We start from the raw sequence: 24,107 nt of genomic DNA, 5'->3' as shown, positions 1-24,107 counted from the left end.
AGAAAAGAATGAAGAATTTATTTTGACATATCTTGTGTTACATGATAATATTTGGTTTACGGGAGATACACCCAAATGATAGCCCTTCTAAGGCAGAATAATTAAAATCATCAACTCAAAAGGCAATCTAAAGAAAAATAGAAAAAAAAAAAAAAAAAACCGCAAATCAAAATACTAAGCCCTCATGGACCTTCCATCAACTAGAGGATCCTCCCGGTTTGAAGAAACCTCAAATCATACAACATATAAGTCAACCAAGTTGCCGAATGAATTTGTTAGACGAGTAACCACCATATACTCTTAGTTCTATTTGGAGAGGAACAACAATTTCCTATGAAGTCAACAAAAAGTAAGCTATCAAAAAATGGTAAATATTGTATCGTGGGCATACTACGAACTATTTTGATCGCAGGCCAGGAATATTGTTAAGCCCCATCTTTCTGAGTACAAGTTTGGGTATGGCAGGAGGATTATTGAGGCCCATGCTCTGGCTAAACTCATTTGCCAATGCTATGAGCTGGTATTTGTCTCGGCCGATGTTCTTGTTTGAATTATAGTAACCAAGCCATGCTTGATATGCTGATTCTTTGTCCTTTATCTCCACATGTGCTAGAGCCCTTTCAACCTGCACAGACCAAGATAAGATCAAATATCACATTAAATACATTATCACATGGATGAGATGTAAATGTCTTGAGATGGTACTAGCAAAAACGTTTAATTAAGTTTTGATATTAACCAAATTGCTACAGCAAGGAAAAAGAAAAAAAAACCCAAAGGATGTCTGGCATCTGTCTGTAGGAGTTTATATAGGCTAATAAGCAATAAGCACATCGCAAGGGCTTCACAGATTGGCACACAATTCCTCAGTTGGAATATGTATCAAATGATACTATTATTTACATACATATGTGAAGAGAGAGAGAGAGAGAGAGAGAGAGAGAGAGAGAGAGAGAGAGTCAACAACATTATTAACCAGCATTCTCAACAAATGAAACATAGGATGCAGAAAAGAATGGAAATCGAGCTGCAAGAAGTACCTTCCTCCTGGTGTCAAGATCAATCAATGGCACCGGAGACTCAGCAATTGGCAAGTCTTTGATGCTTCGCAGGAAGAATTCTTCCCATGGTGCCAACATCAAGATGCCTGTTCCTTCTTTACCTTTCCGGCCAGTTCTCCCTAGTCGATGTATATATTGTTCTCTGTCAGGGGGCACCCCCAACTGCAATGCAAACAAATGGATTTCAGGAATATTCTCCTATTTACAGAGTGAGAAAATCCAAACTGGGAATAAATTCTGATAAAAATGATAAGTTCAGCATCTTAACGGAGAATATTGGCAGGTACATCTGGTTAGAATCTGCAGAATAAATTTTCCATATATCTATTTACTTGTCTGTAAAAAGTTAAAGACTCCTGTGCATGCTGATGAAATCTTCGCTTAAGATGGAGAATTTTGGCATTTGTTTTATCTGATCATTGCATGTAACCGAGACCCCAGAAAAGATATTTCTATTTGCCAAGATATGAAAACATTCTTGTGAAGCATTTAGGCTGTAGCAAAATCAATACAGATATGAAATTAAAGCCACTGCAGATAAGTAATTCTAATGTTTAGGCATTGGAATTGTGAGAGATATAAATAGTAACTGAAAAGCAACTAAGAGAGTATTGATAATGCAGCAGAGATTCTTGATGCCCCCGTGAGAAAAAAAGCAATGTTTGACGTGGTGTGATTCCAAAGGGTTGAAAACTTAAAAGGGCTTTACCTGCAGACATGAGATACAATTCAAAAAACCCAAAGAAGTAAACCAAATGAAAGAGGGAGAATCTATATAGCAAAACAATCGAGGCACCACTAATCAAGATCAGCATATCATATCCTGTTTTTCAGCAATACATAAATACAGCTTCAACTCAAAGTGCAACAAGGAGAACTACTTGTTGAGATATCTAAGCTAGTAAATAACTTGGGGAAAATGGTGCAAAAGAATACCTGTATAACAAGTGTGACATCGGGATAATCTACTCCTCTGGCAGATACATCAGAACTTACAAGGATAAGACCTTTTGACTCCTTGAACTCTTTGGATACCCTAGTTCTGTAAGTCTGAGGTTTTCTTGAATGGATCTCTCGTACATTTAATCTCAATTCACCTAGGAGCTCAGCCACAAGCTTTGTTACCATAGCGGTTGTACAAAATACAATAACCTGCAATTCCCTCATCATAAGTCGCATTGTACACAAATAGGGAAAGGAATCTGAAATGAGCTTGCCAAAAAGTCACTTACCTTGTAATCAACATTTTCTGAAATATGGTCAGTCAGAATACCATAGAGCATTGAGAAGTGCTTTTCCAATGGTGCAACTAAATGCATTTGTTTAACCTGACAATAATACAACAAAAGCGATTAGTATACTAATTTTAAAGCTGAGGATAAAGAAAATTTGCTTATGTGATGCAACCTACCTGTGAGTGTGTCTCCTCACTCCCCTCTTCAACAGTATTAATAAACTCGAGGTCTCTTTTCATAGCAATGTAACATATTTGACGAACCTACAAAGGAAACATAAGCTTTTAAACTATTCTAGAAAAACCATATAGTTCATAATTACTCAATTATGATGTTACCTCATCGGGAACTGTAGCTGAAAAGAGAAGTGTTTGACGTTGTTTTGGGAGAGCAACAACTATTTTTTCAATATCAGTTCGAAACCCCATATCTAATAAACGATCAGCTTCGTCAAGAACAAGTACTTTCACACCCATCAGCCGAGTTGCAAATCCTGGTGTGTTCTCAATATGGTCTCTAAGCCTTCCAGGTGTGGCAACAAGAATCTAAACAATTTCACAGACCATGACATGCTATGATGAGAACTAAAGCATACCCAAGTTTGGCCAGGCTACAGCATTTAAGTAGGGCTGATGAAAAAGAAAAACAACTTTGGGCTATAGTGAAAGCAAAAGCTTCAAATTAAAACTTCTACTTTTGGGTCATAGAAGCTCATTTAAGCTTCTTGATAGGTGAAAAGCCACGGGCATTTTTTGTTTCCAAAATGCTTTGCTACTGCTAGCATAGTAGAGAAGAAGTTTGCAGCCATCCTAGAAACCATGCAAAAAAGGTGTTTAATGAAGCAAATTTAACAGTTTTCACCTGGCAGGGGTTAGTCTGCATGCGTTTCTGCTCTAAAGCTAATCTTGTTCCGCCTATAACAAGCTGTACACCAATTGATGGATGAAACTTCAGAAGTTTGGTAGCTTCTGCAGCAGCTTGATCTGCAAGCTCACGAGTTGGGCACACAACAAGTACATTGATCGGGGGCCTTCTATTATCACGATCAACAGGAGGCAATTTGGAAACCAGCTCAATCGCTGGAAGCTGGAACAAACATTTATAAGTTGCTTCTAATCCAATAAATAATGAAGGGAGATTATTAAGCTTCTAAGTGACCATTTCTAGAAATCAAATACATAGGTACTCACCAAAAAGGCTACAGTCTTCCCTGTTCCTGTCCTTGCTTTTGCAAGAACATCTTTACCTGCAAAGAAAGATATGTGTTAAGGCTTAAGCCATACAACAGTCACCATGCCAATGAAATTCAGAACAAAAATATTCTTTTTAGATACAGTTTTCAACTTTGGTGGATTTTTAAGAAGAGGAGAACGAATGGGTGAGCTACAACATTGGAACATCTTTGTTTTTACAAGGATAAAGAATATAAAAAAAAAAAATCCATTTAAGAAAGTCTTTACAAAAGAAGAGCATGCTCCTGTGAAAAGTACATAATATGGTCAGCTGGTTATCTAGTTAAAAAGAAATTAAAAAGAGACATAATGATTAAACAAAACACACATGAAATGAAAAAGAAGCAAAAACTGCTTTCCAAGTAATAGATTTGAAGGGCTCTTTTAAAACGATATCCAACAGTATCACAGATGTTATAGCTTTCAATTGCAAGTCATCAAGAGAAATATATACAGCTGCCATGGCAAAATCAACTTCCTAAATGATAGTGATCACAATTGAGAAGTAAATGACATTAGGAAGAACTAAACCTTTGAGGATCGCTGGAAGGGTAGCTTCTTGCACTATAGTCATCCTCTCATATCCAGCAGCTTTAACTCCTTTCAATGTCAAAGGCGAGAGAGAGCATTCATCAAACCTATGGAACACAAGCAGCAGTATTGACTGGATGAGAAAAAGCTATTGTAACCATCTTAAAAAATTCTTCAAAGATCACAAGAAAATCCAACAAACGCCTTCATTTCAGCATCAATTCCACATAGTGCCTCTTTGTTCTCATGACTAAGACTGCATAACAGCACTATAAACAACAAACAACCTAGAGGATATGATTACCAATGCTAATGTATATGTACATGACAGACGATTCCTTAGTCTCTAACTAGTTGAGACATCCTAAATCTGCCATAATGCTCTGTTCACAAGAGAAAGATACTTCCTCGACTGTTGCAACAAGCAAACAGGTCAATTCATCTATTGGACTCATGATTCCAATTAAGATACACTGATGTATAAAAAAGCAGCAAAATACTTTTTACTATCAACTTATTATCAACAAGCTCATGCAAATTAGCCATTATAAACAGAATAATCAGGATACCAAATTAGTTTTACACACAAATAAAAGCCTAAGTTACCAAATCCTATCATCAAATTTCCAACTCATTGGTTAATATGTAACGAAAGGGAGCTTCATATAAGAATTACCTAGTTGGGCTCAGGTAAGAATCACTTTCTGCCTCTGGCCTTTTCTTCAATGTACTATCACCTTCAGCTGGCTCCTTGGAGCTGAAGTTCTTAAACTCATCTTTCAAAGGCCCTTCCTTCTTGCCTTCCTTGTCGCCAAAAAAATCATCTTCAAAGCCAGAAAAACCATCATCTTCATCCTCTCCTTCCTCATCCTCATTGGATAAACCAAAATCCAACTTTCTCCCACCACGAGCTGGCTTACTACCGTAATCAGTGTCTCTCCCTCCTCTCCGGTTTGCTACCCTTCCTCGTCCCCCACGATCCCTCCCTAGTTTAGAGGAAAACCTAGTTTTTACCTCTTCCTCATCGTCCTCATCCCTCAAATCACTATCAAAACCCCTCTTTGGTACCGAATCTCTCGAATTCCTCAGCTTTCTCCTATCTGAGACGGCGTCTCTCCCTCCTCTCCGTGCCGATGCTAAAGATACCCTTCCTCGTCCCGCACGCCCCCTCCCTAGTTTAGAGGAAAACCTAGTTTCTACCTCTTCCTCATCGTCCTCATCCTCCAAATCACTATCAAAACCCCTCTTTGGTACCGAATCTCTTGAATTCCTCAGCTTTCTCCTATCTGAGAACCCGGAGAACTCATCCGAATCACTGTCCCATCCCCTGCTCAATGATCCCCCCTTTCTACCCGACGAAGAAACCCTATCCCTCCCCCCATCTCGAGCCTTAACTCCACCACCTCTATCCCTTCCTCTGCTACCTTTACCACTTCTGCGTCGATCAGAGTCCGAAACATCGCCATCGCTGCTCAATCCCAACCGAAATGAATCGGTCTTGAGATCGCTGATCCAATCGCTAAGCTCGGCCTCGTCCTCGATCAAGCTCTTGCTCTTCCCCACGGCGCTCGCGGGGCGGCTGGAGAAGAACCGGCATCCGAAAGGACCGGTGATCGGCGAGTCGGAGAACGGCGGATTCGGGCCGGGGGAAGAAGGGGTTTCGCGGAGAAGCGGGAGAGGGGCGCGGGCGCCGCCCACCAGAGGTGTCCGGCGAGCGGAGCGGAGGAGGCGGAGGGAAAGGAGGGAGCTTCGCATCGCCGTGGCTTCCCGATCGAGATTGTAAACCCTAACCCTAACCCTAACACGAAGGAGAAAGCTTTGAAAATGGGGTGGTGGCGGAGAACCGGAGAAGATTGGGAACTAGCAAGCGAGGTGGGCGGGGCGGGGCGGGGCAGGGGCAAGAGGGCGAAGTAGGTTTTAGGAGGGTTTAAGGGGGGGAACAGGACATAGAACTCGGCAACTTATTAGAAGACGTTGCAGAGTACCGTGGTGGCTGTAATGTTCAGTGAAGTAGTCTGCATTGGTTCAGTTACTAGTGCCGAATCTTTGATCAAACGAATAGGCCCTAAATTACATGTAATTTTTTAAGGCTAGATGAACGAAATAGAGAAAATTTACGGGAAGCGAATGCTTGATTATATATATTTCCCCTCCTAACAGCTCAGATAGATGCAGCTGCTAGTGTCTGCTTTGCATAGGTGGCAAAATATTTATTTTTCTCTTGATAATTGATATTCACCATCTTATTAACATTTAGCTTTTTTTTTCTTATTGGAAGGTTTTAGGAGTTTTTAAAACAATTTCATTAAGTAGAACATAAGTACAACTAGCATTGTATTTAATACGAAAGTTAGACTACAGTGGTCAGCTACAATAGAAGATTGAATTTGATATTTGCCAACTATAAAGGAAAGATAGATGAAACAAACGCAACAAAAGCTACAAAGTTAATACCACCATGACCGAGGAATGCGAAGCCTAGATACGTACGTCACGTTCCTACATTCAAACAACTATTTATTGACAAAAGATCTGCAGAGTCAACTAACATTTAGCATCAAGTGTTTTATTTTCTAGTTTATCTGGAAAAGAAAATCAAAGATAAAAATTTGTGCAATTAATTCCAAGTTGAGCTATGGTGGTTTTAGAAACACCAATGTTCAATTTTTGGGCCCTAAAAGAATCCAAAGGTCCAAAAATTGAAAACATATGTTTCTAAATGCATAGTAGTAGCCCCACAAATTAATTGAGCAAACTTTTGCCTCATCTCATCATCATCATCATCATCATCATCATCATCTCTTTTTTACTGTATATCATCCGATCCCCTTTGCACAGTACTGGTCGGAAGTTGCATCCGATTTTTTGTGGGCCAGTTTGCGTCACTGTTTGTGTAGATCACTCGATTGTTTGTTTGTCAACATCATTTGCTTCCCCTGGCCCTCTGGTTGAGGCGAAACGGCAAAGTCGGCAAGAGACGTGCCCACGCCGACGGCTTTCTCTCGCCAATGACAGCTTTAAAGTGTTGCTAGAGTGGGGCCAAAAAAAAAAGAGTCAATTAGGGGAAAAGGAAAATGACTAAATATATATGATAAAATGATCATATTATGATTGTTATTACCCCCACTTTTCTTTCTTTGTGTTTGATTAAGTCACATAATCGTTAACCCGATCTATTTGCTTAAAAAAATGGTTATTTGGGTAGGTAACTTCAAAAACTACCATTTTGATAATACTACGTTCGCACTGTTGTTGTGCATATATGCTCGTGTATAGTTTGTTTCGCACATTGCACCGCTACATTCACATCCTGCTGATGTTGTTGTTGTCTCTCTCTCTCACACATTCGACGAAGTGGATTCGCCATGCGCAATGCAACAAGCCTCATGAGCATGGCAGCAAGGGGGAAGATGGATTGCGACAACGAAGAGTAGGAAAAGACAGATGAAGCAAAGATAAAAAGGAGAGGTAATATAGAAAAGAAGTACTTAAAAGAAAAAAATGACTAAGATTTCAAAAGCAATAAAATTAGAATTTAGTTAAATGGATAAATGAACTTCTTTCCTCAACAAACCTCGTGAGTTTGCTTTTTAAGCAATAAAAGGGCTTAACAACAAATCATTCAATAAGTACATCGTAGTTGTGCCAAGGTTGCTTTAAATTTAAAAGCTATGGCATGGAGGGGTCTCAATTAACTTGTACGAAGTGTTTATTTTTAATTGTTCCTATAGTAGATTTGTCGCGTTAATTAGGATCCATCATATGAAATCCTAGTTACCAGTTACCACCAATTGGCGAACAAAATCTTGATCTTGGGATCCGAATCCGACATGTGGTCCAAGCCAAATATAGTGACATTCGAGTCCATTATGGACCCATCAATGTCAACGTACTGGACCACTTAGCACCTCAGTGAAAATATTTACTATCTAATAAACCCACTAGCTAAAGTTTTTAAACATAAACAGATATTTCGTAGTTTTTCATATGATATCAAAGTGAAAAATAAATGATAATATTGAACATGTCAAATTATCACGAGTTCAGATGTAAGAGGGAATGTTAAATATGACTTGCAATATTTAATGAAATCGGGACTCATCAAACGATTGACTAAAGAAAAATAACCTTAGAAAAATCCATACAAAATCTAAAGTACAGGAAAATCTTATCCTCAATAAAGAGTTTGTTTCATGCACACCTAAATAAAGCTAGATCGTGCTGGAGCCTCAAGATATATAGCTTAGTTAGCTTGCTCGTGTTCGGCTCATTTACAACCTAGCTAAGAACCCATTGCTACCTCACTCCATAAAATCACTTCTAGATGCTATGCTACTGTGCTAGTTTATCCTTAGAAACTTAATTAGTGTGGCTCTCAGAAGCTCCTGTGAATATATATATATATAGTTTTGTGAGCCACCTCCCCATGCATGATGAGGAAAATCCCATACCCTGTCCCTCTTTAACCTATCAACACAACATGCTTGATCAATTTGCTTGGGACCCTCTCTGAAAAAGGCCTTTTTTTTTAACCTACAATATATATTCCTATATCATACATATATTTACGAGTTTTTATAGCTATGTGATATATTATTTACTTAGCTTATGACACAAAATTAATGGTATAGAGGTTGGAACTTAATGGAAAAACCCTCTTAATTTCCATTATCGTGAGAGCATTAATTTGTAGCATTTAACTTATCGTATCATTTAATTCCTCTTCAAAAATTGCCATGGGTTGAAGATGAAGACGAGTAAAAATTGGCTTCTCATACAATCATGCATTCCATATGTATATGAGCTTGCTAATAATTGAGAATCCAAGTAGGATATAATTAAAATGTTTTGCAAGTTCTATGTTATTAATTGCCATGGTTTTTTTTTTACCTGACATGTAACAAAGGCTATGTACATAAACCACAGCTAAAAATTTTTATATTATGCATGCAAATATAGATCAATAATAGATCACCTATCAAAATAGTATGAACGTAGCAATATTCCATTTTTTGTGAGAAAAAGATAGCAAGCTATCCATTTCATCCATAAAGTGATATGAACTTGGCAACATAGGTGAGGCAGCTAAGGCCTCGAGGAAAGAGGGAACAAAATATCAAAAAATATAGGGAGAGGTAGAGGGGGAGAGGGAGGAACGAAGGAGAAGAAGGGTTAAACTACAAGTGTATAATTAACGGCATTATTCTAACCGATCCTGCATGAGTGAATGTATACGGTGAAAAATTTGAGCCGGGCTTGAGCCTCGTCCTCTAAAGATTATAGTATTTCTTTCTAGTTAGATTGCCCATCATGTAACTGAAAGTTTGAAAATTTTATTTATTCGACTGTGATTGTCAATCTTACTACAACATTTCTTCTAAAGTCTCATTACACCTACTCAGGCGATGTAGTAGTCTAAGTCATTTGTCGAACAAAAAAGAAGATACCAAAAATAAAGACGTCTTGAAAACAGACGATTGTAGTAATATTCTTAACCCGTATTCTCTGAGATCTACCTATGTAGTCAATCCTATAGAATACTTAAGAATAAGATTTTTTATTTTTATTTTTATTTTTTTTGGTAGGAAAGAAATTGACTTCTTATGGAAGAGCGACAGGAATTTTGAAGGACCACTCTTCAAAGTACAAACAAGGGAAAAAGGAGAGTATCCACACAGTACTGCCCATGCCTATGCTCTGAGACCACACTCAGAATACGCCTGCAGGGGGGGTATGTATATGGTCATTAATTTCTCATTTTCGTTTTCTACTGTTTTTGCCTACCATACTCGATCTCAAACACAAGTAAAAATTCCAAATCACACATTTCTTTTTTAATTTAGTTTTCTTATTTGGTTTTAGCAGCCATAATGAATGGGTAATTAGTATGTTTGCATTAAAATTTCATTACTATAAATAGTAATCACATGGCCAAGCACATAGACATGCAGAGGAATCGATTATTATTTATAAATAAATTTAATTTAGTTATATATATTTTTTTGTAAATAACGTAATTTTCACGCTATTCGAGACTAAGCACAACATTGTTTTGAGGTAAATAAATTAATATAAAATATTTATAAATTATTACTTGAATAGTGACTCTCACTGTATATCTATATCTATATCTATACTATATATAAAAGAGTATAGAAATTCCGACAATGACAGACGGAATCTAAAAATAATAAAAAAATATTTTTTATATTTCCCACGAACGGATACGAATGGGTATAATCACTTAATAATCTCAAATAAAAACGAACGGTTATGATTAATCTATTAAAAATAGCATTTTTATCCATTTATAAAGGAATCCAAAAAGAAATAAAAGAATTATAAAAACGAACGGTTATGATTAATCTATTAAAAAATAGCATTCTTATCCATCTATAAATCCAATCCTGGATCAAAATTAAATTTTTAATTTTGAAATAAGTATGAATTAAATTTTGAAGTTTTTTTGTTTAAAACACATTTAAATTTTAGATCATCAGAAANATATGCTGGTCAATAATATATAGCTCATTTGAGAAGCCAAAGCACTGGTGAAGAGGATGTTAATTAACTTATGCCCTCCATTTTTCATCTACATACATTACATATATACACCGGGTACATGGAATTTATGAAAATTTTAAAATTCCATTTCTACTAGTGGATTCCAACAGGATTCAGACTATGGTTGGTTGCCAAGGGATACTCCTAAATATAAATTTGACTTAGAATAAAAGTAATATAAGGCTTTATATATATATATATATATATATATAGTCCGGCTGGGATACTATCGATAGCATGAAATATTTGGTGCTATCAAGTTTTCTACCGATAGATTTACTTCTTTTATCATTTTCATCCGTTCGAATATACTATTCAACCAACCACTCACTCAACTCTAAGGGGTCCACATCATCCTAACCGCACATCTTTTAATCTAAGGACAGAAAACTTAATAGCACCAAGTCATTGGTGCTATTAATAGTATTCCAGCCTAGTTCTATATATATATATATATATATATATATATATATATATATATATATATATATAGTGCGGCTAGTATGCTTATGGAAGGTACGTGCTTCCAAGTTGTTTTAGATGTTGGGACTTTCGAATCGACGATCAGCTCCGTTAGACTTGATCTAGAGTATTTGAAGTACCTAGAAAATAAATTTTGCGATTTTTCGATATCATTTGCCTAGTGATCTAGAGTATTTGAATTAAATTTTGATGTTTTTTGTTTAAAACACGTATTTAAATTTTAGATCATCAGAAATAAAAAATATATATAAATATTTAATATATGTAAAAAAATATATAGAATATTACAAATATTTTCTAATAAAATATAACATATGAATTTATAAATTATAAATTTTTAAATAAATATAATGTGCAAATTTATAATGATTTAAAATAAATTAAAATAATTTTTACGTGCATTTGCACGTACACTCAACTAGTATATATATATATGGATAAACTTCAAATATCACTTATGTGGTTTCGTACTTTTTTATTTTAGTATTCTATGATTTAAAATATATACTTTAGTTTTCTATTTCGTCAAGGCCTCCGTTAAATTTTTGTTAAATTATATATAAAAAAAAACTTTGGATATTCCACCTATGATTTATCGAATATTCATTTTAAAAATCTGTGAGTTTACCGAATTTTTATTTTAGTATTCTGTGATTTATCTCTCTCATTGGTTTAACGAAAAATTTAATAAAGATAAAGAAAAGAAAAAAATAAAATCTATGATATATTTTAAAGTATAAAGTATTAAATTGAGAAAGCGAGAAATTACGAGGGTGATATTTAAAGTTTTCCATATATATATATATATATAATGGACGGCTTCTCCCTCCCCCGTCCTTTCTCTTTGGACTCCACCTCTTTCCCCTGAGCTTGGAGACTCCATGGAGAGACTACGAAAGCGCTCCCAATAATTAAAAAAAAAAAAAGAAGAGAACCCTAAGGAGTCTCCTCTTCTTCATCTCACAAATTTCACGGTGAGCTCGTTCGAGAAAATTTTGTAACTTTTTTTTTTTTCAATTTGGGGGTAAATTTTCAAGATTTGTTGCCAAAAACCATTGAGCAAGGAATGTAGGAGGAAAAATAAAAATAAAAAGGTGCGGGATCTCTTCTTTTGTCCCGTGTTTGCTTTCTAATTTCGATATTCGAATCATATTTTGTTGTCGTTATTATAGCAGAGAGTAGGTGTTCTGTTTTCTTGTTTCGGATTTGTGCATTTACTTGCTTATTTGTTTACGCATCATTTATTTTTTACTGTTTCATTGATTCGTGGTATTATGCTGCCACTATCAACTATAATTTTTTTTTTTTTTTTTTCTGTAGTATGAGCAATTAATCATCATTCCACTAAAATGTCGACTAGTGAAATTCGCAAACAAAACCATAACTTATTTCTCAAAATTATCTGTCGTAATTGTGCTTTTCCATAGAGGCTTAAAATTGACGCTGATATCATGTTACCCGTCAAATCGATCTGAAAGAAAACGATGCAGGAATAGTCTCGAACTAACGCCGAGTCCTAGGATAGTGTTTTGAGTTTGTCCTTGTCAAGCGAATTTGCATGATAGTCCTAGAATGATGTTTAGATTGTNTTGATTTAAAATAAATTAAAATAATTATTATGTGCATTTGCACGTACACTCAACTAGTATATATATATATGGATAAACTTCAAATATCACTTATGTGGTTTCGTACTTTCTTATTTTAGTATTTTATGATTTAAAATATATTACTTTAGTTTTCTATTTTGTTTGGGCCTCCGTTAAATTTTTGTTAAATTATATATTAAAAAAAACTTAGATGTTCCACCAATGATTTATCGAATATTCACTTTAAAAATCTATGGGTTTACCTAATTTTTACTTCAGTATTATGTGATTTATCTGTGTCATTGCTTTAACGAAAAATTTATTAAAGATAACGAAAAGAGAAAAATAAAATCTATAATATATTTTAAAGTATAAAGTACTAAATTGAGAAAACGAGAAATTACGAGGGTGATATTTAAAGTTTTCCATATATATATATATATATAATGGACGGCTTCTTCCTCCCCCGTCCTTTCTCTTTGGACTCCACCTCTTTCCCCTGAGCTTGGAGAGTCCATGGAGAGACTACGAAAGCGCTCCCAATAATTTAAAAAAAAAAAAAAAGAGAACCCTAAGGAGTCTCCTCTTCTTCATCTCACAAATTTCACGGTGAGCTCGTTCGAGAAAATTTTGTAACTTTTTTTTTTCAATTTGGGGGTAAATTTTCAAGATTTGTTGCCAAAAACCATTGAGCAAGGAATGTAGGAGGAAAAAAAAAATTAAAAAGGTGCGGGATCTCTTCTTTTGTCCCGTGTTTGCTTTCTAATTTCGATATTCGAATCATATTTTGTTGTCGTTATTATAGCAGAGAGTATGTGTTCTGTTTTCTTGTTTCGGATTTGTGCATTTACTTGCTTATTTGTTTACGCATCATTTATTTTTTACTGTTTCATTGATTCGTGGTATTATGCTGCCACTATCAACTATAATTTTTTTTTTTTTTCTGTAGTATGAGCAATTAATCATCACTCCACTAAAATGTCGACTTGTGAAATTCTCAAACAAAACCATAACTTATTTCTCAAAATTATCAGTCGTAATTGTGCTTTTCCATAGAGGCTTAAAATTGACGCTGATATCATGTTACCCGTCAAATCGATCTGAAAGAAAACGATGCAGGAATAGTCTCGAACTAACGCGCGAGTCCTAGGATAGTGTTTTGAGTTTGTCCTTGTCAGGCGATTTTGCATGATAGTCCTAGAATGATGTTTAGATTGTAATTCGCAAGTTCCTGCATGTTTCGTAGAGACACTGAAATATTTGGTCTTTCCAGGAGAAGCATAATTGCACATTTCAGTACTGGTGAGTAAGAAGAACAATAGCTGCAGTTATGCAAGAATCCAAAATGAAATCTTCGAAGGTGAGCTTCTTGTTGCTTCAATCCCGTAGTTTAACATATTTTCGATGTGTGGTGTGTATGAGATGCTGTCGACAGAACACTTGGTGCATGCATAAATGCTCGATTATATACGTAGACGTCCACCGCATTCTCAAACATGTTTATGTGAGATATATATATATGTTTCCTTGTTAGTGTACAATTTAGTTAGATGCAAGCAAGTACCTCCAATTTATATGATAGACGCGGACAAAGTGTTGGCCATAGTGCTTGATTGCTGCACCAACTGCCCAAGAAATTGTAATTGTGAGTCATCAAATGGTATTTAGCTCACTAGGAGTTGCTGAAGAAGCAGAACCTAATTTATAGTGCTTGCAGAGATTCATCTTACATGAACGAGGCTTATTCCAGAGTTTTACCAAAATGAAATAACTCAAAAAAATAGAATAAATTCTGTAATGCGAGACGATCTGAAATTTTGCTGGAATCATGAATAGCGCTTCCTTTTGCAGGACACTCGAAGCACTGCAGAAGTGCAACCACCTGTACAAGTTATGCACGACTTACAAAGTAACCAGCAAAATCAACTAGCCAATGAGGCTCCTGGAACGGATTCTAGTTCGATACCAGCTGCAACTAGTGATAATAGAAAGGTTTCTCATGAAGACATTGAACTCGTAAGATGATCAGATTGGATTTGAAATATTTCAACTATAATTATGTGGAAATATTTTTTTCTATAATTGAAATGCAATTCGAGCTCTTATCTTACATTGTTACCGTAAAACTTGCTGTTGCAGGTCCAGAATTTGATAGAGCGTTGTCTACAACTGTATATGAATAAGGCGGAAGTGGTTAGGACTCTTTCGACTCGTGCTAGAATAGAACCTGGTTTTACTACACTAGGTGGGTATCTACCAAAAGACACATTTATAGTAGTACCGTTTGACATTAATGAATTAGTATTCATATATTGGTGCATCATTAAAGTGGCAAGTCATATTTTTGTAAGCTGTTTATATGCTGTATACATGGCAAAACACTGAGGGGTCTAGTTGTCCTTCAATATCTTCCTTTTCCATTTTTAAGTGCTTCATGCACGCTATAATAGTTAATAAGAATGAGTAATAACATGCGCTCTCCCTTATTGTGTGGTACTGCAAACCATTGAAACCCGTCAAACAATATTACCCAGATTGTTTGATTGCAAACACCCATTTCCCCAGCAGTACTTGTCTGGTACTTCTTTAATTATGTTTTATTTGAATCATTCATTACACTTTATATGCTGATAATTTTTATCTTTGGATTAGTATGGCAGAAACTGGAAGAAGAAAATTCTGAGTTCTTCAGGGCTTACTACATCAGGCTGAAATTGAAAAAACAGATCATCTTATTCAATCAGTTATTGGAGCACCAGTACCATCTCATGAAGTACCCAGCTCCACCTAAGGTTCCACTAACTCCTATACAAAATGGGATTCATCATATGCCTGGTAACTTCTCCTTCTAGATTCTTCCTTGTATCTTAGACTATTCTAAACAGAAACTCCTTTCTCTAAGCTCTAGCAAATTAGCATCTGATTTTAATATTTGTACTTGGTTTTATCATTCTTCAGAAGACTTGAAATTGGCAAAGAATTTCTTCTATGATATGTAAGAACTACACATCTACATACTTACAGCTGCACGAGTGTATTTTATTATATACTTCTGATGCACCTATCATCTGTTTCAATTGAGGAGAGTTAAAAAGAAAATGAGAAATTAGTTTGATAGACTAAAAACTTATTATTGTTCCAATTAGAGGAAAAGTTGCTATGTTGCATTGGTTCAAAAGAAAATCAGCATTTATACTATGCATTCTGCCCCCACAATCATCATTCTTATGTATACCAACCTGCTTGCAGTGCAGTTAATAATTTACCCATGGGATACCCAGTTCTTCAGCAGCCCCCAATGCCAACACCAGGTCAACCTCATCTCAATTCTATGGGTTGCGGACCATCCAGCTGTCATGTAGTGAACGGAATTCCTGCTCCGGGCAATTTTCACCCAATTTGTATGAATTCCGGCAATGAGTAAGACCATGTTTTTCATTTTGCTCTTATATGTTTTTCCTTTACTGAAATGAGGATCATCTGATTAATGAAGCGACAGTGTTGTTTTTAGTTGACCATATCATTCCTTTCCTTATTAAGCATCTGGAAATAAAGGGATCGAGTGAGAACAGAACTTAGGGAAATGAATGGCCCAACACGTTACTTGATACTTTTCTTGTTGATTAGTATTCTGGGCCTGTAAAAAGCATAGATCATATTTTCTTGTTATTCAGACCTCTGTATTAATATCTTTAATCAAAATTATGTGTTGAAACATTGTAATAACAGTTTCCGGTATAAAGAAGGCACCGAACACTTTTTAGCAACACAAACAGCTTGCTACAGAGATAGCGCACTTCACTGACAATGTGAGTAGAAAAAATAAATTAGTTGTGCCTTTCCTAGACATCTGTATATGCCTCTGAACCACCAACTAACAAGTAGGAGATTTGGCAGGTAATTTACTTTGTTATGGCGGGTAAGTTACTTTAGCACCCGAATAGGCTCTCAATCTTCAGGGTACTTGGCCACATTGTTGATACTCAATATCTGCTGTTCAAATCTTTCTCTAATTTCAACTGCTGTGACGGCTAGTAATACATTTTTCCTTCTATTGCAATTGGATTTATAAATGCTTAATATCCCTTTAAATCGGTTGAAGCATTGTGATGGACAATGGCACACCTGAAGCTTCTGCTCGTGGAGCCTCTTCATGCAACAACAATGCCATGGCCATGAGTCCTGCATCAGGGGCATCGAGCAACAACCATTTCCCTTTCACTCCATCGGAGATATCGGGGATGGCCATGGATGCGTCATTCGCTTCTGAAATGGGGAGTGAAGGCACCTTGCAACTAGGGCACGATGGGGGAGTCGAACAGTCTAGCAACTCGATCAGATCCGTAGAAGATTTTTGGAATGATTGATCCGTAGAAGATTTTTGGAACTTCAATCATTCGGACTTAACGGCAGACTTGACTAATTTGGAAGGTATGTTATATGTTGGTTGACACAGAAAAACTATCAGTTATATTGCTTCTTTTGCTGCTAATATATTTGTCTTAGCGCAAAAATTTGGTTCCTATCAGACCTTGGAGACTTGGAGAACTACACTGGCTCTCTGTTCTTACCATCGGACTCGGACATCTTACGTGGCTCTCCAGACCAGGATGATATAGGTAACGTGTTACCACTCACTTTGTTTCTCTTCTTTTTCTACTTATAACATCAGGAGTGCATGGTTCAGGGACCAAATTTGTGATTAACCATATTTCCTGTAAGCAAAATCGGCATTTCGATGAAGAACCCTGATCTTGACACTTTGTATGTTTGCTATGATCGCTGTGTTCCAGTCGAAGAGTACTTTGCGGATGTCATCACCAGCCCTTGTTCCCAACCAGATGAAGAGAAATAGTAGAGAAGATGTATTTATCTTCTGCCATCAAACTTTGCCGACTTCAACTTCTAGATTAGGTTCTACAAGTTCAAGGCTACCATCTTTTCCGTTTGTGTTGTCCTTACATTGACGGTTAATCATGTAATCATTATTCATCTATTTTTACCATTCTGAGAACTTTGAACCTTGTATCGACCCCAGATTCTTCAAGAAATTGCAGAGAAATTACTCCCAGTGAGATCAATTTTCAATGAGTGAAAGGACGGAAGTAGATTTTCGCACCCGCCGATAAACCAACCTTTTTGGGTGCAAAGTATGAGACAATAATAAAGGATTAAATTATCCGGTCATGTCTACTTTTCACGGGTGAACAGAATTTTAATGTGAGTTCGAGCTTATTATTTATATGCAATCTCATACATGTAGTGAGTTTTTGGGACAAATTCAAGTGGTTCTTAAAACTGCCAGCTTGTGAAAATTATGTGGAGACGCTTCTCAAAGTATGCCGATTTGATTTACTGTCCCTCATATCCCGTGCTTGGATTTTACAAACGCTTCACAGCTCACACAAACCATCTATAACAACGAAATGGAACACACTTAATATTACACGTGAAAGCAATACTTGTATTTACTGCACATACTGATTAAGAACGTGAAAACTGCTTTAATTGCTTGGACAGAAGTAGGAAACTACCTCGAGTGGCGACAACACCAGCTCTTTTGGAGGAAAAAAAAAAAGAAGCAACCTTATTTAAGAAAACATCCAAAAAACACAGATTCGTTATCTCAAAAACCATCAAGTCTCAGTGATCCATTCAGAATATGGTCCAAGTAGACGAGAAGAATGAAAAAACTCTTTAATATCAATTCTCACCAGAAAGAGGAGGATCATCTATATCCATCGTGTCGTGGTGGAATCTCACCACAATGCAGGTGATGTTGTCCGCACTGCCCCGAGAGAAAGCCGTCTCCGTTAGCTTCCGGGCGGCGGCCTCTGGTACTTCTTCAGCTCTTGCGAGGGAAATTGCATCCTTGTAGATGATAAGAATGCAACATAACAGTACAAGTCAGTAATGACTACTGAGAGGGAAACAAAAAGTATGAATTCTATTTGATCTAAGTAGGTGCATCTCGACGGCCCCAAATTTGCTGTAGTGAAATGCGGCAATCAGGGTGAGCAATTTTAGTCCCAATTTCTCCTATCTGCCCAAATCTCAAAAGGAAAAAAGTGATGCCCAAATTAGGCATAGGTGAAGTGCAATAGTTGGGTTGGCCAATTCCACATTGCAGTTAATTTCACCTACTCTTTTTAACTCTCAAATTGGAAAAAGGGAATAAATGCCCCGCAATGAGAATAAGCACACCACCAGTACATAAAGTAACAAAATTTGCGGATGTAACTTCCAGGGGCATGCAACCACGTAAAAATAGTACACTCTCAACTGCAAGTAGTCAAATAAGATACGTGCGGGTGTAAGCGTGCAACTATTGTATGTCTAACTACATATCCAATGACACGGTATTTACAATTACCTCCTAGTAAACAGCTCCTAAGCACCAGGACCTTAGATTCATACAACTGTGGTATAACAATGATTCAAATGCTAAGAATCACAAATAAATAGTTGAGATCAAAGCTCGGGAATGTAACAGCTGAGATCATAGCAAGTATAACAGATTGCGTTTGTGTGAAAACAAAAAAGGAAATAACACATTTCTTACGATAAGCTTAGAATTATGAAATTAGTGTAATATAACATTCATGCATGGAAGGTGCAAGGCCAGAGCCAACAATTAAATAGTGAAAGAAAGTAGCAACTTACCTCGTTTGCTACTACATCCCATAATCCATCAGTTGCAAGTACCAATAACTCCAATTTATCATCAATCCTTTCTTCCTGCAGAGAGGGACTCTATGGCTTAAGAGTACATTGCCAAGGTAAATGTCATGACTTCCTAAGCATCTGATATAACATTTAAAAGATAGCACGTAGGAGTAAATCTTCTGTGCCCAATTGCCCAATCTTCATAGCTATGCACGTAGACCATATTTATGTCAACAAGATTTTCAAAGATTCCGGCTTGATAAGAATATATCATTCCTTGTTTTCCTGAATATTCCATTTGTCTAAATAGTACTACAATTATCTTACTTCCATAAAGTCAAATATTAACACAACGAAGTCTCTTATTTGCCTTGGCTAAAACAGTAACACTAATATCATCTTAAAGCTGACATGTACATTAGAAATATTGTCACACATATAGTACAGCTTATCCGTTGAGCTTCATTTTCAACAGATTGCACAAATCATAGTAATATGGCACAAAGCAAGCACGTTTCAGTCAAGCAATTATATTTTTTTCCTCACAGTTTGTCCTAATGCAACATATAACAACCTACAGTCCCTAATTAAATAATCCAATTTTATATGTGGTCTTGGTCATCATGTAGAGCAATTATCATGCACTAAGGAGAGATGCTCCTGAGAAATGAGGTAAAAAAGGCCATCACTTAAATATAATTTTTAGTTACATCAGAATCATCTAAAATTTAAAAAACTAACTTTGAGGCAGAGTTCCAAATAAAGTTAGATACCTGAATCTCAGGGTCTGCCACAACAAATTGCTTCAAATTGCGATTACCAAACGCACGTGACATAGCCAATACACCTCCTACCCTCCAAGTACCTGCAGTATTAGTAATACAACGAATAACAACCCAACTTCATAAATTAATATCTAACCCGAGCTTGAGAAGTATGAAACAAAAGCATATGACTCAATCATATTTGGTCACACAAAAGGATATTCTAAAATCACTTTGAAACTATAGCAAGTACCTTTATTTTACAGGTTCGTTCATATGCTTGAGATGATTTGAGGCTATTTTAATGCATTAAGTGCTTAACAAACAGTGCTTGCTTTCAAGCTAAAGGTAAAAGCAATACACATTCCACAAATATTAGCATGAAATTAAACTAAGTAGAGAAAACAATTTTTACTGGACAGTCGAAGACTTACCAGCCCACATAATAACACCTCCAGCATTCTCAATTCTCTTGCGCTCATCACCTCTGTTTGGTTTGTGGTCCTCAGAGAGCGGGATGGCTAAAAGGAAATAAGGGAAAATTAAGAAACTGCAAGACTACTAGCGGTAGGAGAAAATCTAGAAAATTCAAAATGAATATGCATAGAAGGGTTAAGAAAACAGCAGTCTACAAATGCGAGTACAAGGAAACGCATGTAACACATAGCTGCAATTATAGTGTATAACATACTGCATTGTGGAATTCTTAAAATGTTAAGTAGGAAGGCACAAAAGTAAGCTGTTTGCTGAGTTTAAAAAGCATACACACAATGACAACTTCCATTTATCGTTACGGTGCTTCAATTTGGGAACAATTATGTAAGAAAGTGCCAATCTTCGGCAAACAGAAATGCCACAAACCATAATGTACATATACTACCTTTGCCTGCCTTCGATATGACAGCACGTGAATCTCCAACATTTGCTACATACAGATAATTACCCACCAAAACTGCAGTGGAAGCTGTAGAACCATCATCCCTGAAAGTACTGGACTCAGCATCTAAGAAGTCTGAATCAGTTTTCTGATATGTTTCAGCTGCACTTTGCCAGAAGATAGAAACAAAGAAAATGAGTAAAGACATTATTCATCAAATCTGAAACAAAACGAAAATTATTGCCTTCACAGCACCTCAATCATCATGTCAGCCCATGCACTGCTCAGTGACTTGCTCCCCATCACATCTCATGCATTCAAATCCAACCATCCAAAAGAAAAGAATTTTCAAAACAAAAGAAGGCCATAACTCACTCAATGATTGGTGATTGAAGTATGAGAAGGGATGGAAGGCAGATCGGTGGGCACCACATGGTTGGCATAGTGCGCCAGGGTGAAAATGATAATTTCTTTCAACAAAGAATTGGAACTAACAAAGAATGAATCATCACAGAAAATGGAAAAGGCAAGCATACTTATAGCCAACTTTGTGTCTGTCATGAACTGTGGATGTTTCATAAGGTTTTCGAATAAATGCTCCTTAAGATACTCGGCTGCTCGTGAACCTCCATGACCTGTGGTACTAATTTCACAATTAAAGGAGCAAAAATTGAAAAAGAAAAAAAAAAAAGCTCATAGAGAAGGATGATCCTACCATCAAATACCCCAAAAAGACTGACTGTTTGTCCATCAATTTTTGATATTTTTACGTCAAAAAAGTCCTCCATGCTCGCTCTTTTCCCTCTAAAACTCGAGTATCCACAACTCAATTTTCCATCCTCACTGAAATCAGCAAAACAACATTGCAGAAATAATTTGAGGTGCTTTAATAATTTATGGTAGCGCATTTGCAATTTACTACTCCTTGGTTTCAAGTAAAGAAGGTCCTGTGATTTCTATTTTAGTTTTCCGTAAGGAACTGCCATCAGAAGGTGACAAAGTGCAAATAACAGGGCAGTAAGTGCTACATGTTACCACCCAATGGTTTATAAAATAAAATGCAGCACTTTGTTACCCACTTCACCAGCATTTACTAACAGAAAACCAAAATGAAAACCGCATGGGAGCAAAATGGTACATTTTGAACCACATGGTTTTGCCAACACTATTTCCTTTGCATTTAACATCACTAGTCATTACCAAACAAGTACACAAGCATTTGATGCGAGAAAGACACTAACAAAAGTGGCATCACAAGTTGCTTTCATGAAAATGTATCTAGCTCTGGTACTGATGACTAAGTTGATTACAAGAAACAACACAACATTAATTGCGTCGAAATGACTTAGATATATATCAAAAGTACTAGCGACATTTCAAACATTCTCGAATCCTACCTTTTCCAACCTCCACTTGCATAGCTCCCATCATCCTCCCGATCCTTCTCCCTCAAGACATTCGCCGCGGGCCGCGGCTCCAACGGCTGAGACGATCCGGAGTCGAGCATCATCCTCACGGTTGCCCTAAACCTGCGCCGGCTTTGAGGAAAGTAAAACCTAGGCCACACATCCAGATCCCGCCCACAAACCCTAAAGTGCCCCAATTTGCTCGACGAGAACCCCCTCAGGCTCGTCGTGCGCACGATGAAATCCTTTATGCTAGCGATGCATACCATCTAAATCGGCAGATCCTGGCCTGACAATGCCAGTCCACAGCACCTCGATCGAAATGTTCGTGAACACAAATCTTTTTTTTTTCTTCAAAAAGAGAAGAACGTATCACAAAAATCCGATTTTTCTTTTTCCCACCGAATACGCAAATAAAGCTCCAAAAGGACGCTCTTTATTAGCGTTTTGGGATCAAAATTTCATCACAAAAACGAAATGGCTACGGAAAAACACTAAGCTTTACAGCCCCAAAAAAGCGATCTTTTTGTTATCACCGAAACCCTCTTGAAAACAGATCAAAAGCTACGGTGCATAAAGAGAGCTCACGAGATCGGAATCGAGGGACTCAGCACCCTACAATATGTTAAAAACAACGCAATCCCTTCCTCTTCCACACGCCCACACACACACACACACACTCTCTCTCTCTCTCGCTCTCTCTCTCTCTCTCTCATACATACATATGAGGATCGAAAGGGAGAGTATAAGAGAAATTAGGGTTTCGGTTGGGAGAGGAGAGAGCGCGCGTGGGGAGAGACGATAAAGGCGGTGGTGGAGCGGAGTGTGAAGAGAAGAGAAAGGGAGGAGGCAGGAAATGTTTAAGTGCAGTGAACGACACTGTGTGGACACCTCCTCTCTCTCTCTCTCTCTCTCTCTCTCTCTCTCTCTCTCTTTTTTGTATTCTACGTTCTCGGGATTCTAACCGTGTGATCTATGACCGTACAGGTTTATTGCATAATAGTGTTATTACCTAGTAAAAATATAAAAAGTATGTTTAGTTTTCTATAATCTGGTGTATATGTATATATATTTTTTCCAAAGGAAAATAGTGCGCCCTTTGTTTCACAGTTTCCGTATGATTTATTTGCGAGAAAAAAAAAAAAAGAAGCTTATTTAACAAATTTTGGGAGAGTTTTTGAGAGTAGGATGCACCTAGGGGTGGAAACGAGCCGAGCTTGAGCGAGTTTATGTCAGCTCAAATTCGGCTTGAAATTAATTTCGAGCCTAAATCTAGGCTCAAGCTCGGCTTGAAATTAATTCGAGCCGAGCTCGAGCAAGCCTAATTTCGAGTCGAGCTCGAGCGAGCCGAATATCGAGCCGAACACGAGTCGAACGCGAGCCGGCTCGCTCGTTTGCCAGCCCTAGATGCACCTCAACGCTTCTGAAAGAAGGAAAAAACACAATAGCAGGTTTTTATTTTGATTACAAATATTTGAATTCTGCGCGAATTGAGAGAAAATAATAGAAATTTCATAGATTGTTTTTTTTTTTTTTTGGACAGAGCCCTGTCTATAGGGTAACACACTAACACCTCTAAAACCCCGGAATTTGCTTTCGAGAACAACAGTTTTCTGAGATTAAAAAAAAAAAAAAAAATCACACATTCTGATGACAAAAAAGCTTTGAGTTCTGCCAGTTTCAGCAATCTTACTCTGGC

The 24,107-nt window shown here is 36.9% G+C and overlaps 3 protein-coding genes across 4 annotated transcripts; 1 reads left to right on the top strand and 2 right to left on the bottom strand.

The window, feature by feature from the left end:
• Positions 169 to 5,985, bottom strand: LOC109711009 (DEAD-box ATP-dependent RNA helicase 31-like). 2 transcript variants are annotated; one of them, XM_020233873.1, is made up of 10 exons: positions 4,736 to 5,970; positions 4,060 to 4,166; positions 3,487 to 3,542; positions 3,158 to 3,382; positions 2,635 to 2,841; positions 2,473 to 2,559; positions 2,294 to 2,389; positions 1,998 to 2,213; positions 1,041 to 1,223; positions 169 to 625 (listed from the first exon to the last, which is right to left on the bottom strand). In XM_020233873.1, exons 1-10 carry the CDS (start codon positions 5,812 to 5,814, stop codon positions 398 to 400), a joined length of 2,484 nt encoding a protein of 827 aa, XP_020089462.1. In that variant the 5' UTR covers positions 5,815 to 5,970; the 3' UTR covers positions 169 to 397. The 2 variants fall into 2 exon arrangements, 1 of the variants encoding a protein (XP_020089462.1); XR_002216489.1 differs by lacking the exon at positions 169 to 625 and adding an exon at positions 1,701 to 1,770 and having other exon boundaries at positions 1,090 to 1,223; positions 4,736 to 5,985.
• LOC109710272 lies at positions 13,226 to 17,062 on the top strand. The gene is made up of 8 exons (XM_020232781.1): positions 13,226 to 13,422; positions 13,969 to 14,055; positions 14,547 to 14,711; positions 14,835 to 14,940; positions 15,348 to 15,530; positions 15,654 to 15,690; positions 15,945 to 16,115; positions 16,798 to 17,062. Exons 2-8 carry the CDS (start codon positions 14,026 to 14,028, stop codon positions 17,060 to 17,062), a joined length of 957 nt encoding a protein of 318 aa, XP_020088370.1. The 5' UTR covers positions 13,226 to 13,422; positions 13,969 to 14,025.
• On the bottom strand, positions 18,110 to 23,309 carry LOC109710417 (probable protein phosphatase 2C 52). Its single transcript, XM_020232958.1, has 8 exons — positions 22,400 to 23,309; positions 21,718 to 21,845; positions 21,539 to 21,637; positions 21,006 to 21,164; positions 20,560 to 20,646; positions 20,135 to 20,226; positions 19,359 to 19,433; positions 18,110 to 18,566 (listed from the first exon to the last, which is right to left on the bottom strand). Exons 1-8 carry the CDS (start codon positions 22,675 to 22,677, stop codon positions 18,399 to 18,401), a joined length of 1,086 nt encoding a protein of 361 aa, XP_020088547.1. The 5' UTR covers positions 22,678 to 23,309; the 3' UTR covers positions 18,110 to 18,398.

This window comes from Ananas comosus, linkage group 5, assembly GCF_001540865.1.
Source record: "Ananas comosus cultivar F153 linkage group 5, ASM154086v1, whole genome shotgun sequence".
NCBI lineage: Eukaryota > Viridiplantae > Streptophyta > Magnoliopsida > Poales > Bromeliaceae > Ananas > Ananas comosus.
Note: the sequence above shows the minus strand (reverse complement) of the source record. Positions and strands in the feature narration are given on the sequence as shown.

Excerpts from the sequence above, each read along its gene's own strand:
- LOC109710417 (XM_020232958.1), bottom strand. The coding sequence starts at position 22,677 with ATGGTATGCATCGCTAGCATAAAGGATTTCATCGTGCGCACGACGAGC. Across the intron at positions 21,846-22,399 it reads GCAAGTGGAGGTTGGAAAAG|TGAGGATGGAAAATTGAGTT; the intron begins GTAGGATTCGAG and ends TGCTGATTTCAG. Across the intron at positions 19,434-20,134 it reads TGGCAGACCCTGAGATTCAG|GAAGAAAGGATTGATGATAA; the intron begins GTATCTAACTTT and ends CCCTCTCTGCAG.
- LOC109711009 (XM_020233873.1), bottom strand. The coding sequence starts at position 5,814 with ATGCGAAGCTCCCTCCTTTCCCTCCGCCTCCTCCGCTCCGCTCGCCGG. Across the intron at positions 2,842-3,157 it reads TGCAGACTAACCCCTGCCAG|ATTCTTGTTGCCACACCTGG; the intron begins GTGAAAACTGTT and ends GAAATTGTTTAG. Across the intron at positions 1,224-1,997 it reads ATGTCACACTTGTTATACAG|TTGGGGGTGCCCCCTGACAG; the intron begins GTATTCTTTTGC and ends TTTGCATTGCAG.
- LOC109710272 (XM_020232781.1), top strand. The coding sequence starts at position 14,026 with ATGCAAGAATCCAAAATGAAATCTTCGAAG. Across the intron at positions 14,056-14,546 it reads CCAAAATGAAATCTTCGAAG|GACACTCGAAGCACTGCAGA; the intron begins GTGAGCTTCTTG and ends TTCCTTTTGCAG. Across the intron at positions 15,691-15,944 it reads AAGAATTTCTTCTATGATAT|TGCAGTTAATAATTTACCCA; the intron begins GTAAGAACTACA and ends ACCTGCTTGCAG.